The sequence below is a fragment of the Gorilla gorilla genome, chromosome 5, assembly GCF_029281585.2.
Source record: "Gorilla gorilla gorilla isolate KB3781 chromosome 5, NHGRI_mGorGor1-v2.1_pri, whole genome shotgun sequence".
Classification (NCBI taxonomy): Eukaryota; Metazoa; Chordata; class Mammalia; order Primates; family Hominidae; genus Gorilla; species Gorilla gorilla.
Genome location: NC_073229.2, coordinates 54,028,611 through 54,040,971, shown reverse-complemented (window position 1 = coordinate 54,040,971; position 12,361 = coordinate 54,028,611). Strand labels below are relative to the sequence as shown.

Here is a 12,361-nt window from a genome sequence, read left to right as displayed (position 1 = left end):
ACTAGTCACTTTCTCTCCCAGGGTCTAAATACAATTATCTGCAAAATGAGGGAGCTGGACTTACTGACCTTGACACTGTAACATTCTAGCGTTATATCTCATATCCATAACTACAGAAAATTATCCAAGAGCCAGGGAAACTACAAAATACAAATAGCAAAGACACATTCAGTATCACACTGGCCAATAGCCAGCAAACACCAGGAGTTTATCAAGGAGTTCTTGTTTTATGAGCAGTTTGTGGGAGCCATAGGACCCACAAGATCTCAGATTGCTCAACCAATCTAGTTGATGAAATGAGACATTGTATCTGAAACAGTTAAGACCGTACAACATCAAATGCTAGAATATGTGGGCAGATTTTATGGGCAAACTAGACATCATGGAAAAGAGAGATGGAGTGGGGTAAAATGGGATGGTGTCTGGGGAGGAGGTTTTCTCTCTGAAAGGGGGGCAGAGGGTCATTCTAGGCAGGAGACACAGTAGGTGCCATGGTGCATTGCCCAGGCCCCCTGCTGCAAGACTGAGGCACTCATGCTCCCACTGCCACAGGGGCAGCTGCTGGTGGGCCAGAGCTGAGCCCTTTCCCAGACAACAGACTGGACTTGGCTTTGTGATTGTTTGTTTTTAGAGACATGGTCTCTCTCTGTCACCCAGGCTGGAGTGCAATGGCAGAATCATAGTTCACTGCAGCCTCAAACTCCTGGGCTCAAGTGATCCTCCCACCCCAGCCTCCTGAGTAGCTGGGACTATAGGGACAGGTCACCACACCTGGATAATTATTTTATTTTTTGTAGAAACAGGGTCTCACTTTGTTGCCCAGTCTGGCCTCAAACTCTTGGCCTTAAGCAATTCTCCCGCCTCAGCGTCCCATAATTCTGGGCTCACAGGCACGAGCCACTGCATCTGGCCAACTTTGTGATTAGGAAGTCATGGTTTTGGTCTCAGGCAGGGGCAGTTTCTCCAGGATCCTCATGCCATTGATTATGGTTGTTGCAACAGAGACTGCTGGTTGTCCCCAATACCCATTCTCCCCTTCTTCCTTTGTAATCGAACCTCCAATTTTTAGCTGGCCACATGGCCTCCCAAAAATAAAGTCTACATTTCCTGGGCTCTCTTGCAGTCAGGTGTGACCATGTGACTAAATTCCAATCCATGGGATGTAGCTGACGGGACATGTGTTACCTCCAAGTCCTGCTCTAAAGGACTGTGCCCTTCCCTTTTCCCTTTCCGACTAGCTGGAGTGCAGACATGGCAGGGGGCTCTTGGACCACAGGAAAGGGAACGCCTTTCAACTCCTGACGTCAGTTGACTTGCACTGTTTACCATGCTCTGGAGGCATCATGTTTCCCCACTGTGTGGCTTTGTCGTATTGTCATGCTATGTCCTTGCTGGAAGCCTTGGTTCCTGCCCAACCTGTCTCTACCTGTCCAACTTCTACTCACATTTCAAGCATGGACAAGCTCAAATGCCTCTTCTATGAGGCCTTCCATGTTTGGAAGTGTTTTCTCCATCCCTCTGCACTCCTATGCCTTATAATTCTCTAACATTCAATAGGAACTTTCTTGTATTATAACTGTTTGGTAGCTGCCTTTAAGTTTGAGTGGACTGTAAGCTCCTTGCAGCAAGATCAGAGTTTCATTTTGTGTTGTATCTTCGCATCCTCTGCAGGGCCTAGTATGTGCTCAACTAACACGGAAGGAAGGAAGGAAGGAAGCAAGGAAGGAAGGAAGGAACGAACGAACGAAGAAAGGAAGGAAGGGACGGACAGACTGGCTTGCCAGTTTTTTATGGGGAGAAAGGTGCCAAGAAGTAGCTTAAGTGGGAGTAGGGTTTTAAGTCTGCCAAATCACTATTCTTCCATAAGAAACATTTTGTTTTTCAAAATTATGCAAATGCAGCTTTGAGGCACGTTTCCAACCCCACTTCTGACAAGATTGGAAATTCTGGATCCCCCAGTGGCAATCACGGAGACCACCCCTCCTAGGTGAATGAATGGATTAATGAAGGTTACCACATCTCTAGTAAAAACCAGGCACTATGTTAAGTGCTTTTACAACATTTTCATGTGCCTTGAACTGGCCTAGTCACAGAACTGGGCATACACGCCAGAAGTTGCACCTCTGCCACCTCAGCTTTCACAGGAAAAAAACACAGGATCTCAGGATAGAAAAGCCCCAAACTGGCTACAAAAGTGGGGACGTGGCCTTGACAAGAGCCTCAGAAAACGCTAGCTGGGTGCAGTGGCTCACGCCTGTAATCCCAGCACTTTGGGAGGCCGAGGTGGGTGGATTGCTTAAGGTGAGGAGTTCGAGACCAATCTGACCAACGTGGTGAAACCCTGTCTCTACTAAAAATACAAAAATTAGCTGGGCGTGGTGGTGGGTGCCTGTAAGCCCAGCTACTCGGGAGGCTGAGGCAGGAGAATCTCTTGAACCCGGGAGGCGGAGGTTGCAGTAAGCCGAGATCACACCACTGCATGTCAGCCTGGGCAACAGAGCGAGACTCTGTCTCAAAAGAAAAAAAGAAAGAAAGAAAGAAAATGCCATAGGTAAAAAAGATCCCATTTCCCATAGCAATAAAAAATAAAACTACAAGGGAAAAGTAAATCTAATAAAACACACAAAATCTTTACTGAAGACACAAAAAGACCAGAATAGAAAGATCAACTATATTTACAAATGGAAAGATGCAATTTCAGTCGAAAGCCCAGCAGAGCTTTTCACATGGGGCAGGGAAAGGGCCAAACATAATGGAGGCAATATTTGAAGAAGAAAAAAGGAGGAAGAAGAGGAGGAGATTGCTTGTCATATGTGATGAACCCTTTATTATAAGACTATAATGGTTAGAACAGAAATAGACAAATTAGCCAACAGAATAGAAGAGACACTTGAATATTCCAGAAGCAGCATTTCAAGTAAGTGTGGAGATAGCCTCTAATTGGCTATCACATGGCAAAACAATTTAAAAATTAGATCTCTACCTCAACCATCAACAAAATAAATTCCTGAGGAATTAACCTAAATATGAAAATTTTAAAACTTTTGAAAGACAATGTAGAAGAAATCATTGTAATAAAGATACTTTAAAACACAAATTATAAGAGGATGGCCAGGTGCACTGGTTTACGCCTATAACTCTTGCATTTTGGGAGGCTGAGGAAGGAGGATTGCTTGAACCCAGGAGTTCAAGACCAGCCTGGGGAACATAGTGAGACCCTGACTCTACAAAAAAATTTTAAAAATTAGCCGGGTGTGGTGGCACGCTCCTGTGGTCCCAGCTACTCAGGAGGCTGATGCAGGAGGATCACTTGAGCCTAGGAGTTCGAGGCTGCGGTGAGCCATGAATGTGCCACTGCACTCCGATGTGGGTGACAGGATGAGACCTAGTCTCAAAAACAAAACAAAACAAAACCCAAGTTGTAAGATGAAAAGATGGATACATTTGACAGCATTAAAATTAAAATCTGAATAACAAAAGACATCGAAGCAAAATAAAAATACAAGAAATAGAGTGGGAAAAGAGAGGTGCATTGTGTATAACTGGTGAAAGATAAGTGTACAGAATATATAAAGAACACCTACACATTAAAGAAAAAGATAACTCAGTAGGAAAAAACAGGGAAAGGTGGTGAGCAGGCACAGTACAGAAGAGGAAACGTCTAGTGGTCAATAAGTACATGGGGATGCTGAACATCACTAGCAGTCAGGATAGGTAGATTAAATACAGTAGATGAGACACAATTTCACATTTATTCGGTTGGCATAAGATTTTCAAGTGTGACATTGTGGGGAAATTAGAACTCATATCTGCTGCTTGTGATTAAATTGGTACAACTGCTTTGGAGAGTAACTTATCAAAGTCATTAACAAAGTTAATGACACAAATACCCTAGAATGATATACATGTCATGTGAGCATGGGAGACACAAACAAGGATGGTTGTAACAACAAGGAAACTGGTCAGATCCATCAGTAAAATGACTAACTGTACTGTGGCATAGGAATGCAGAGACTTGAAGAAAAACCGGAGATCTAGCCCTGGTTCCTTTTCAGCTTCTAACTAACGATGAGACTTTTGCTTCTGCGTAGAATGTTCTTCCCAAGATATTCTTGGGCTCATTCCCTTACCCACTTCAGGTCTGCGTGGAAATTCCACCTGTTCAGAGAGACTCCCCGACCCTGCCTCCGCACCCCTTAACATCGCATTGTTAAGCAGGGCAATTTAAAGGATGAGAATGTAGACTCTGGCCAGACTGAGTTCAAATTCTAGCTTTACCAAGTGCTATCTGTGTGACTATAGGCAAGTTATTTAAATTTTCTGTGACTCAGTTTCTTCCTCTGTAAAATGGGGATAATAACAGTTTTCACCTGGGAGGGCTGTTGTGAGGACTGAACAAGTTAATATGCCAGAGGTAGAATGGTGCCTGATATAAAAGGAAATGCTAGTTACGAGTAAATTGTATGGCAGTTAAAATGAGTGAATGAACTAGACTGGAGTGACATTGACAAGTCTCATAAACATGCTGCTGAGCGGACAGCGTGAGTCCCACACATACCTCCCTCACCCTTCCCTGGACTTCTGCGATAATTACGAGCAGCCCACAGTCTAGTCCTTGATTACACCCCACTGCTTGATGTCCTTTTTACAGGTTTTAGTTCCTACCACTGCCGTCCATGACCGTCACAGCCTGGCCAAGTAGGTTTGCAGCAGTATTCATCAAACTGAATGAGTTAAATTAGGTCTGAAAAATAGTTTCTTTCTTTCTTCTTCTTCTTTTTTTTTTTTTTTTTTTTTTGCGATGGGGTCTTCCTGTACTATCCAGGCTTGTCTTGAACTCCTGGACCCACACACAATCTTCCTGCCTTGGCCTCTCAAAGTGCTGGGATCACAGGCATGAGCCACTGCGCCCAGATGCTGTATTTTAAGATGACATAAAGACAGAAGAGTGAGGGTAATGGAGCAGATGAGCAACGCAGGTGCCTGGAAAAGGAGAGAGAATCCCTGCACCAGGTGTTTCCAAGGCAGGAATTCTGTGACTCCAGGACAGAGTGGGGGCTGTCACCCTAGCCCCCTTCTGAAGGCCTGGAGTTCAGTGGGGAAGAGCCATTAACGGCTACATTCAAGGAAGACTGTGCATTAAAAAGATCTGGAAAGATCCATGCCTAGCCCTTAACACTGGCTAGAGGAGGGAGGGTGGGATTAGGGCAGCCGGGCAAATGGAGGCTTTCTTTCTACTCTTTATTTATTTATTTATTTATCTGAGACAGAGTCTGGCTTTGTTACCCAGGCTGGAGTTAGTAGCGCGATCTCACTGCAACCTCCGCCTCTGTAGCTCAAGCAATCTCCCACCTCAGCTTCCCGAGTAGCTGGGACTAGAGGTGTGCACCACCACGCCTGGCTAATTTTTGTATTTTTTTAGTAGAGAAGTGGTTTCGCCATTTGGCCAGGCTGGTCTTGAACCCCTGATCCACCTGTCTCAGCCTTCCAAAGTGCTGGGATTACAGGCATGAGCCACTGCGACTGGCCTCTATTTTCTACTTTTACTCTATACACTTTTGCACTGTTTGAATTTTGTCCAGTGAGAAAAATGTGTTTATTGCTTGTGAGACATTAAAAAGAAAAAATTATATTATACATTAGAGGTACTCAGTGAATGGGCATTACTATTATTCTTTAAAATAAAGACTTTCCACCCAGCATAGAGGTCCCCAGCCAGGAAGGCACCCTGCTTGGGCTGGGAGGGGGCTATTATCTGCAGCCTCTCCCTCACACAGCCCAGCCAGCCCTTCAGAAAGTCTCACTGGCTCTACTTTCAAAGCTCGTCCTGAATCCAATCTCTTCCCTTATCTAGTTTCCAGCTTGCTCCCTCAAACACACTCTGCCCATCATTCAGAGATCTTAAGAAGCCTAATCAGATGGTTGCCACATTCTCAACACTTGCCATATGCCAGGTATTGTTCTAAGCAGGTATTCATATTAGCTCAGCCAATCCTATAACCAGGGGTTCCCAATCCCCAGGCCATGGCCCTGGGTCTGTGGCCTGTTAGGAACCAGGCCGCACAGCAGGAGGTAAGCAGCAGGTGAAGCTTCTTCTGTATTTACAGAGGCTCCCCATCACTCACATTACTGCCTGAGCTCCGCCTCCTGTCAGATCAGTGGCAGCATTAGATTCTTATAGGAGCGTGAACCTTATTGTGAACTGTGCATGGGAGGGATCTAGGTTGTGCACTCCTTATGAGAATCTAATGCCTAATGATCTGTCACTGTCTCCCATCACCCTCAGATGGGACTGTCTACTTGCAGGAAAACAAGCTCAGGGCTCTGATTCTACCTTATGGTGAGTTGTATAATTATTTCATTATATATTAAAACATAATGATAATAGAAGTAAAGTGCACAACAAATGTAATGCGCTTGAATCATTCTGAAACCATCCCCCACCAACCCTGGTGTGTGGAAAAATTGTCTTCCACAAAACCATTCCCTGGTGTCAAAAAGGCTGGAGACCGCTGCTGTAACAATGCCGGGAACTAGGCGCTATTAGGAACTCCCTTTTGTGGATGGAGAAACAGAGGCTCAGAACGTTCAATAACTTACTTCAGGCATGCATCATGAAATGGCAGAGCTGGGATCCCACCTGAGGAGCTCACGCCCTCTGCCCCCTCCCCACTTGCTGTCACAGCTGTCTGTGCTCCCCCTCCCTTAGGTGAGATCAGAGCTTGTGGCTAAGGCCACATGACCTGGCCCCTGTTGACCTCCCACCACCTTTTCCACACCACAGGCTTCGTGGCTGCTCCTCCACCAGGAATTCTCCTTTTCAGGAGCTCCCAGCAGCTTGTTCTATCACTATACCCAGCTCTAGGCTTGAATGTCACCTCCTCAGAAAGGCCTCCCTGACCACCTTCCTGAAATAGTCTCCATTTTATTCTCAGTCCCTTTCCTGCTTTAATTTTATTCATAGATCATATCACTTCCCGACCTTACACTAGAAGGTGCCTTGTTTGAATGTTTATTATCTGTTTCTTTTCTCTAGAATTTCTGCTCCACAAGGGCGGGGACCTTGTCCTCAGTGCCTGGAACAGAGCTGTGTCTAGAATAGGAGCTCTGTAAATGAATAAATGCCCCTCCAAGGTAGCTCACTAGGCTTTTGGGCTTGTTCCTTGGGGGCTGCTAGATGCATCTGCTGTCCGGGACAGTGTTTCTCTCTCTGGGTTAGCAGTGTAGCAGTCCTTCTCGCTGAGGCTCCTGGACCAGCAGGACAGAAGGTGAAGTGAGAGCTTCTGTATTCTCTCCCCACCCCTTCCTATTCTTCTCCCACTCTGGGCTCCCTCCTGTCTACCCCTCCAGCCTCAGGGCGTTCATCTTTCCAGCCACCTGGAAATGGTGGACAATACGTCCCCATCAGGGTGATAGAGATTTGAAGAGTTGCCTCTCCCAAGGGTATTTGCATTTTGGAAGAGGCCAGGCAGGAGCAACACTGAACCCCAATGTATGACTGTGCCGTGGTGTAGCTTCTGACAGCACCATGTTCGATGTCCGAGGGAGATACTGTCCTTTACTCTCCCAGGTGCTGGGAGACAGAGCATCTCACAGGTAAGGGCACTGAGGGAGAGGGACAGGGGTCCAGGCTCACCCTGCAGGTTAGAGACTGGGGCCTGGCAGACCCCAACCTTCAAATGTCACAGCTGCTGCTATCCTACTCCAACCAGCTCTTCCCTTCCCTTCCTGCCACCCAGGCCTGGCTTTGTCCCCCAAAGCATCCCCAGCCTCCCTCATGCTCCTTCTGTCTCTGTGGAATCCCCCAAGAGACTTCCCAGGGGACCCAGAACACAGGCCTCACCCATTTCAATCCCGCAGATGGCCAGGGCGGCGATCACAGCACCTGCCGATGTCCCTGCAAAGCGGTGGGCTGTTTCCAGCATCCGGGGGGCCAGGTCCCGCAGGGCGTCCACGGCCCCCGCCTGGTAGAAGGAGAGGAATCCACTGCCCGAGAAGGAGATGGAGTGAGGGGTGTCCGGGTCCCCCTTGAACACCTGTTCTTCCATCTCCTCGGCCTCTGGCTTTCTGCGGAAGGCGGAGCCACCCTTCAGCACTTGCCTGCCCGAGCCTGGGCTGCCGCTCCCTGTAGGAACTCCCTGCCCAGCTTCCCTGCCACCCTTGAGCTTGGAATGTGGCTGTCTCTACCCGGCTGGAGCAACCACAGGCTGCTCAGGAAGCTGCCTCAGCCTGTTAAGCTCCGCCACGAGGCAACTCCAAAGGTTGGAAAGGGGCCCCAGGATGAGATGCAGAAGGACCCCCTGGTGTGTGAGCAGGGTCCTGGTCCTGTGAGCCCCCCACTGGCTTCATTTCTTGGCTAGATTCATCTCGGGCACGGGATCCTCAGCCCTCTGCCCATCCATGGTATACCAGGGCGCATTCACTGCTCCCCAGCACAGGGCCATGCCCAAGGAGGCGGGCTCTGCCCAGCCCTCAGCTGCAACATTCAGTTGCAAAACCTCCGTGATGGTTATCGGTGGACACCTCCCTCCCCAACATGCTGCTGCGGCAGTGAAGGGCTTCCAAGCCCGCCTCCCTCCAGGAGGACGGTGCCTACTCCGTCTCTTTTGGACGGATCCCCCAAAAGAGATGCCCCTCCTGGGCTCCTTCAGGCTATGTGGTATGTGTGATGTGATACACAAGCATTTTTATTTGTTTTTCTTACATAAACACCCCTTTGTTTATTCACTTGTTTATTTACATGTTAGCATCGGCCCTGGGTAAAATTTTAAGAGAAGTGTGACTTCGGCGGCCCCACCCACCACCGCCTCTGCACCTCTCTCTGTTTCTTCTCCTGGGCCCTTCACTGACCCTGTGACCTTGGTCAGTGCCCTCTTGACAAGCCCCAAGCCCTCATGCTATCTTCTAAGTGCTCAGGAAGAAATCAACCTGAAATCTAGATCACTCTAAGTGTGTGAGGCTTCGTGTTGTGTGTTCTTCTTCCCGCTCAGAAATGAGAAGTTTGAGATAGCAATGTTTAACCCCAAGGAGGAGCAGCTGGGGAGGTCACCTGTGGGGACGTCGGGGTCAGGGCAGAGAGACGTTTTGGTAAGGGAGGTGGTGTGAGAGGACCAGGGTTAGCTCCAGGGGCTGCGGTTCTGCCCCCTGAGGGGCTGTATCATGTGGTCCTGATGGGGAGGAGTGGTTCTCACATCCACAAAATGTCCCCTCATGGAGATATAACAAAGAAGGCAAGATGGCGTCTCCCGCTCCCCTCAAAGACCACACAGCAACAGGACCAGAATCAGAATCAAGACACCAAGGCCTCCACCAAGTGCCAATCCAGGATGTGACATCAGTGGCTTCCCCGCTTCTGGGGAGCTTGCACCATTCTGGTGGACTCACTTATCTGCATGGGAATTCCACAGTGAGGGCAAGGCCAGGCTTCAGTTAGGAGGGAGTTTTCTGTCTTGGGTAGGTAATTCCAGGCATATCATTGCCTCAGGTTGAAAAGAGAGCTTTAGATTAGATAAAGTGTGTGTGCGTACATGCGTGTGTATGCATGTGTGCATGTGTGTGCAGATATCTGAGGCATAGTGCTGGGGTGGGGGCAGGTGTGTCAGGGTGGAGTCCAGTCAGCTTTTGGACAGCAGAGACCCTGACCCCTTCCTGGGAGGTCGGGTCAGCTCCACTGAGGGCTTGTGTGCCAAGCCCTGTGCTGTGTCGGGGCCCTGGGGGACAGGAGCACACAGAAGCTCCATCCCCAAATCAGACATTTGCAGGCTTCTTGGGAACAAGACAGGCAAATGTGAAATAAGCAGAAAACCATACAAGGCAATCTATAATTAAGTACTAAACTGTGCAGGGCTGAGATTCCTGCCAGAAAAGTTAGGAGGCGGGGCTGAGCAGTGTGGGCTGGAACATCTGAGGAGCTGCGAGGCGGAGGTGTGGGCTGTGGGACTGGAGGCAGCTGGGAGGAGCAGGCGGGCACTGGACGAGGAGCAGCAAGAGCCCCTTGCAGAGAAGGGAAGGGGTGTAATGGGACCTCTTTCACAGGATGAAGGGCTTTGGATGAGAACCCTTCTGAGTCATGACATTGGATCCCAACTCTGCTATTTACAGGCAGTGTGACCTGTGCATGATCTCTCTGGGCCTCAGTTTTCCTCATCTGTGAAAGGGACAATACTGTCATTCCTATGCTGCACAGTAGCTGTAAAGGCTAAAGGTAATGGCTGTAGGACGCCTGGCACACGGCACATCTGTGGTTATCAGAGAGTAGTAACAGTCAAGGCTTCTGGAACAGATAGACCCCAGAGATAAGGTGGAATAGCAAGGCAGGGTCCAAAGGGGAAGGCTTGATCCACATGCGACATGAGGAGGAGCTTGGAGAGGTCTCAAGATGCAGAGCCTTGGAAGGAAGATGAGACTGGGGCTGGAGAATGAGGAAGGAGGATGGTGGCCCATTCTCCTAGGATGATGGTGGCCAGGCCAGGGTGGCAGCTGCAGGAAGACAAGTTAATGAAGTTATTGCTGCAGAAGACTCTCAGGGCCAGGGACTGGTTGGATGGGCAGGGTGAGTCAAGGCTGAGGCCTCACTTTTAGCCTGGGGGGTAGGGAGGAGTGGGGCTGCCTTCTGCAGAGTTGGGGAAACTGGAACAGACCTGGGGAAGCTGGGTGGAGGATGATTTTACTTTAAGATGCATCTGAGATGACAGCAAGACATGGGCACTATCCATGGGGGGGGGAAGGGATGGCACCAGAACCAAGGACAGAGATCCCTGCCACTGAGGCAGCAGAGAAGGGTAAGCAGGCGGAGGAGGGTGTGGGGTCATGTTGAGAGGAGGACAGCTATGGATAAGTTTCTTTTTCTGGGTCATCCCAGTGAAATAGAAAGCAAGGCCACCTGCTGTACATGGGCTGCAGGCACCTGGGGGGGCTGGGGACCCACCACCCCTTCAGAGACAGCGCATCCTGACATGGCCCCCGTTGTCCCCACCTCCTTGGACCTGGCTGACTTCCACGAATGCACATATGTTTCTGTTCCCTGTGGACGTGGAGACAGCAATGCCGCACAGCCTCCTCCATGCAAACACGCCAGCCAGAAATCCGTGACTATACCCAGGAAGGCCGTGGAGGAGCTGCTAACCTGGACCCCAAAGGCTGAGCCTGGCAGACTGGTCTCCACAGCTGACAAGGGCTGGTGAGCAACAGGCCTCAGCCTGTCCTCTGCTGGGTGCTAAACTCTTGAGAAGGTTCCTTTCATTCGCCCTGGTTCCTGACCCTCTACTCACGCCCTAAGAACTTCAAGCGAATGACATCGAGGAAGAATCACTTTCCAGTATCTCTGTATTTGATTTTTAGTCATCTCATGATCTTTGCAGGTGTTTTTTAACTAAGTTAACACTGCTTGTATGACTCATCCATCCCTGAGGAAATCACGTGGGAGAAACAGATTGCTTATCACACACTTCCAACAAGACAACCCAAAATGAATTTCTAGAGGAACCTGGACTTCCCATAAGTTTAAGATATGTGAAGACACCCAGGACGGATACTGGGGAGAAAGATGCACATAGACTCCAGACTGGCTTTTACCTGATGGGGTATCACCCTCTGCTTACATCCTGAAAATGTTAATTTAGTGAAGAACCTGGTGGTTTCTTGATTCGGTAGAGTAGGAAGGTCACAACATCACCCGTGATTATTCTTGCCAAAACGATGTCACCTGAATCTAATTGAGGCCTAACTTCCAGCTTACAGTAAATATGGAGCATGAAGGATGCCAGGTGCAAACAATCAGACAAATGGAGCCTGTGGGAGGCTGGCAGAGGCTGTTGCTGGCTACCAGCAGCCATCTGTGGCCCACTTGCTCCTTGCCCACCTCCCTGTAAAGCAGCTGAAAGGCCTGGTCCTCGGTTTCAGCTAAGGGTGAATCATGAGCTCACGGTGATCATCAGACCCCACCCCCCTGGACAATGAGAAGTAACAGGGACTCTGCTGGATTGCTTCTTGGAAAGATTTCCCTCCTTGATAAAAGGTAAAAGGCACATAGGGAGACCCCTGTAGCCCCATCCCCTTTTCTTCCTGACAGAGACACTGTCCTGGGAGCATATGGTGTGTGGATCTATGACAACTGTTTTACATCCATCAGGGGAAACGTGGCAGACACACTGAGTGTATTGGTTATCCATTGCTTCATGACGATTTACCCTGAAACATGGCACTTTCAAACAATAAGCATGTATTATCTCACACCATTTTTGAGGGTCAGGAAACTGCAAGTGGCTTAGCAGGTGGTTCTCACTCTTGTCTCTCAAGGTTGCATTCAGGCTGATAAGCAGGGTTGCAGTCATCTCAAGGCTCATTGGAGCTGAAGAACCCA

At 48.9% G+C, this 12,361-nt stretch overlaps 1 protein-coding gene across 2 annotated transcripts in view; it reads right to left on the bottom strand.

Annotated features, from left to right (window-relative positions):
- Window positions 1-8,461, bottom strand: part of PNPLA1 (patatin like domain 1, omega-hydroxyceramide transacylase) — a 43,476-nt gene extending 35,015 nt beyond the window's left edge. Inside the window, exon 1 of one of the 2 annotated variants that reach the window (XM_055390293.2) lies at window positions 7,844-8,461. In XM_055390293.2, coding sequence (XP_055246268.1) covers window positions 7,844-8,048 — 205 coding nt within the window. In that variant the 5' untranslated portion in view covers window positions 8,049-8,461. The remainder of the gene's footprint in view (window positions 1-7,843) is intronic. The other variant, XM_004043890.5, reaches the window with a different exon arrangement.
- Between the last annotated feature and the right edge of the window lie 3,900 nt (window positions 8,462-12,361).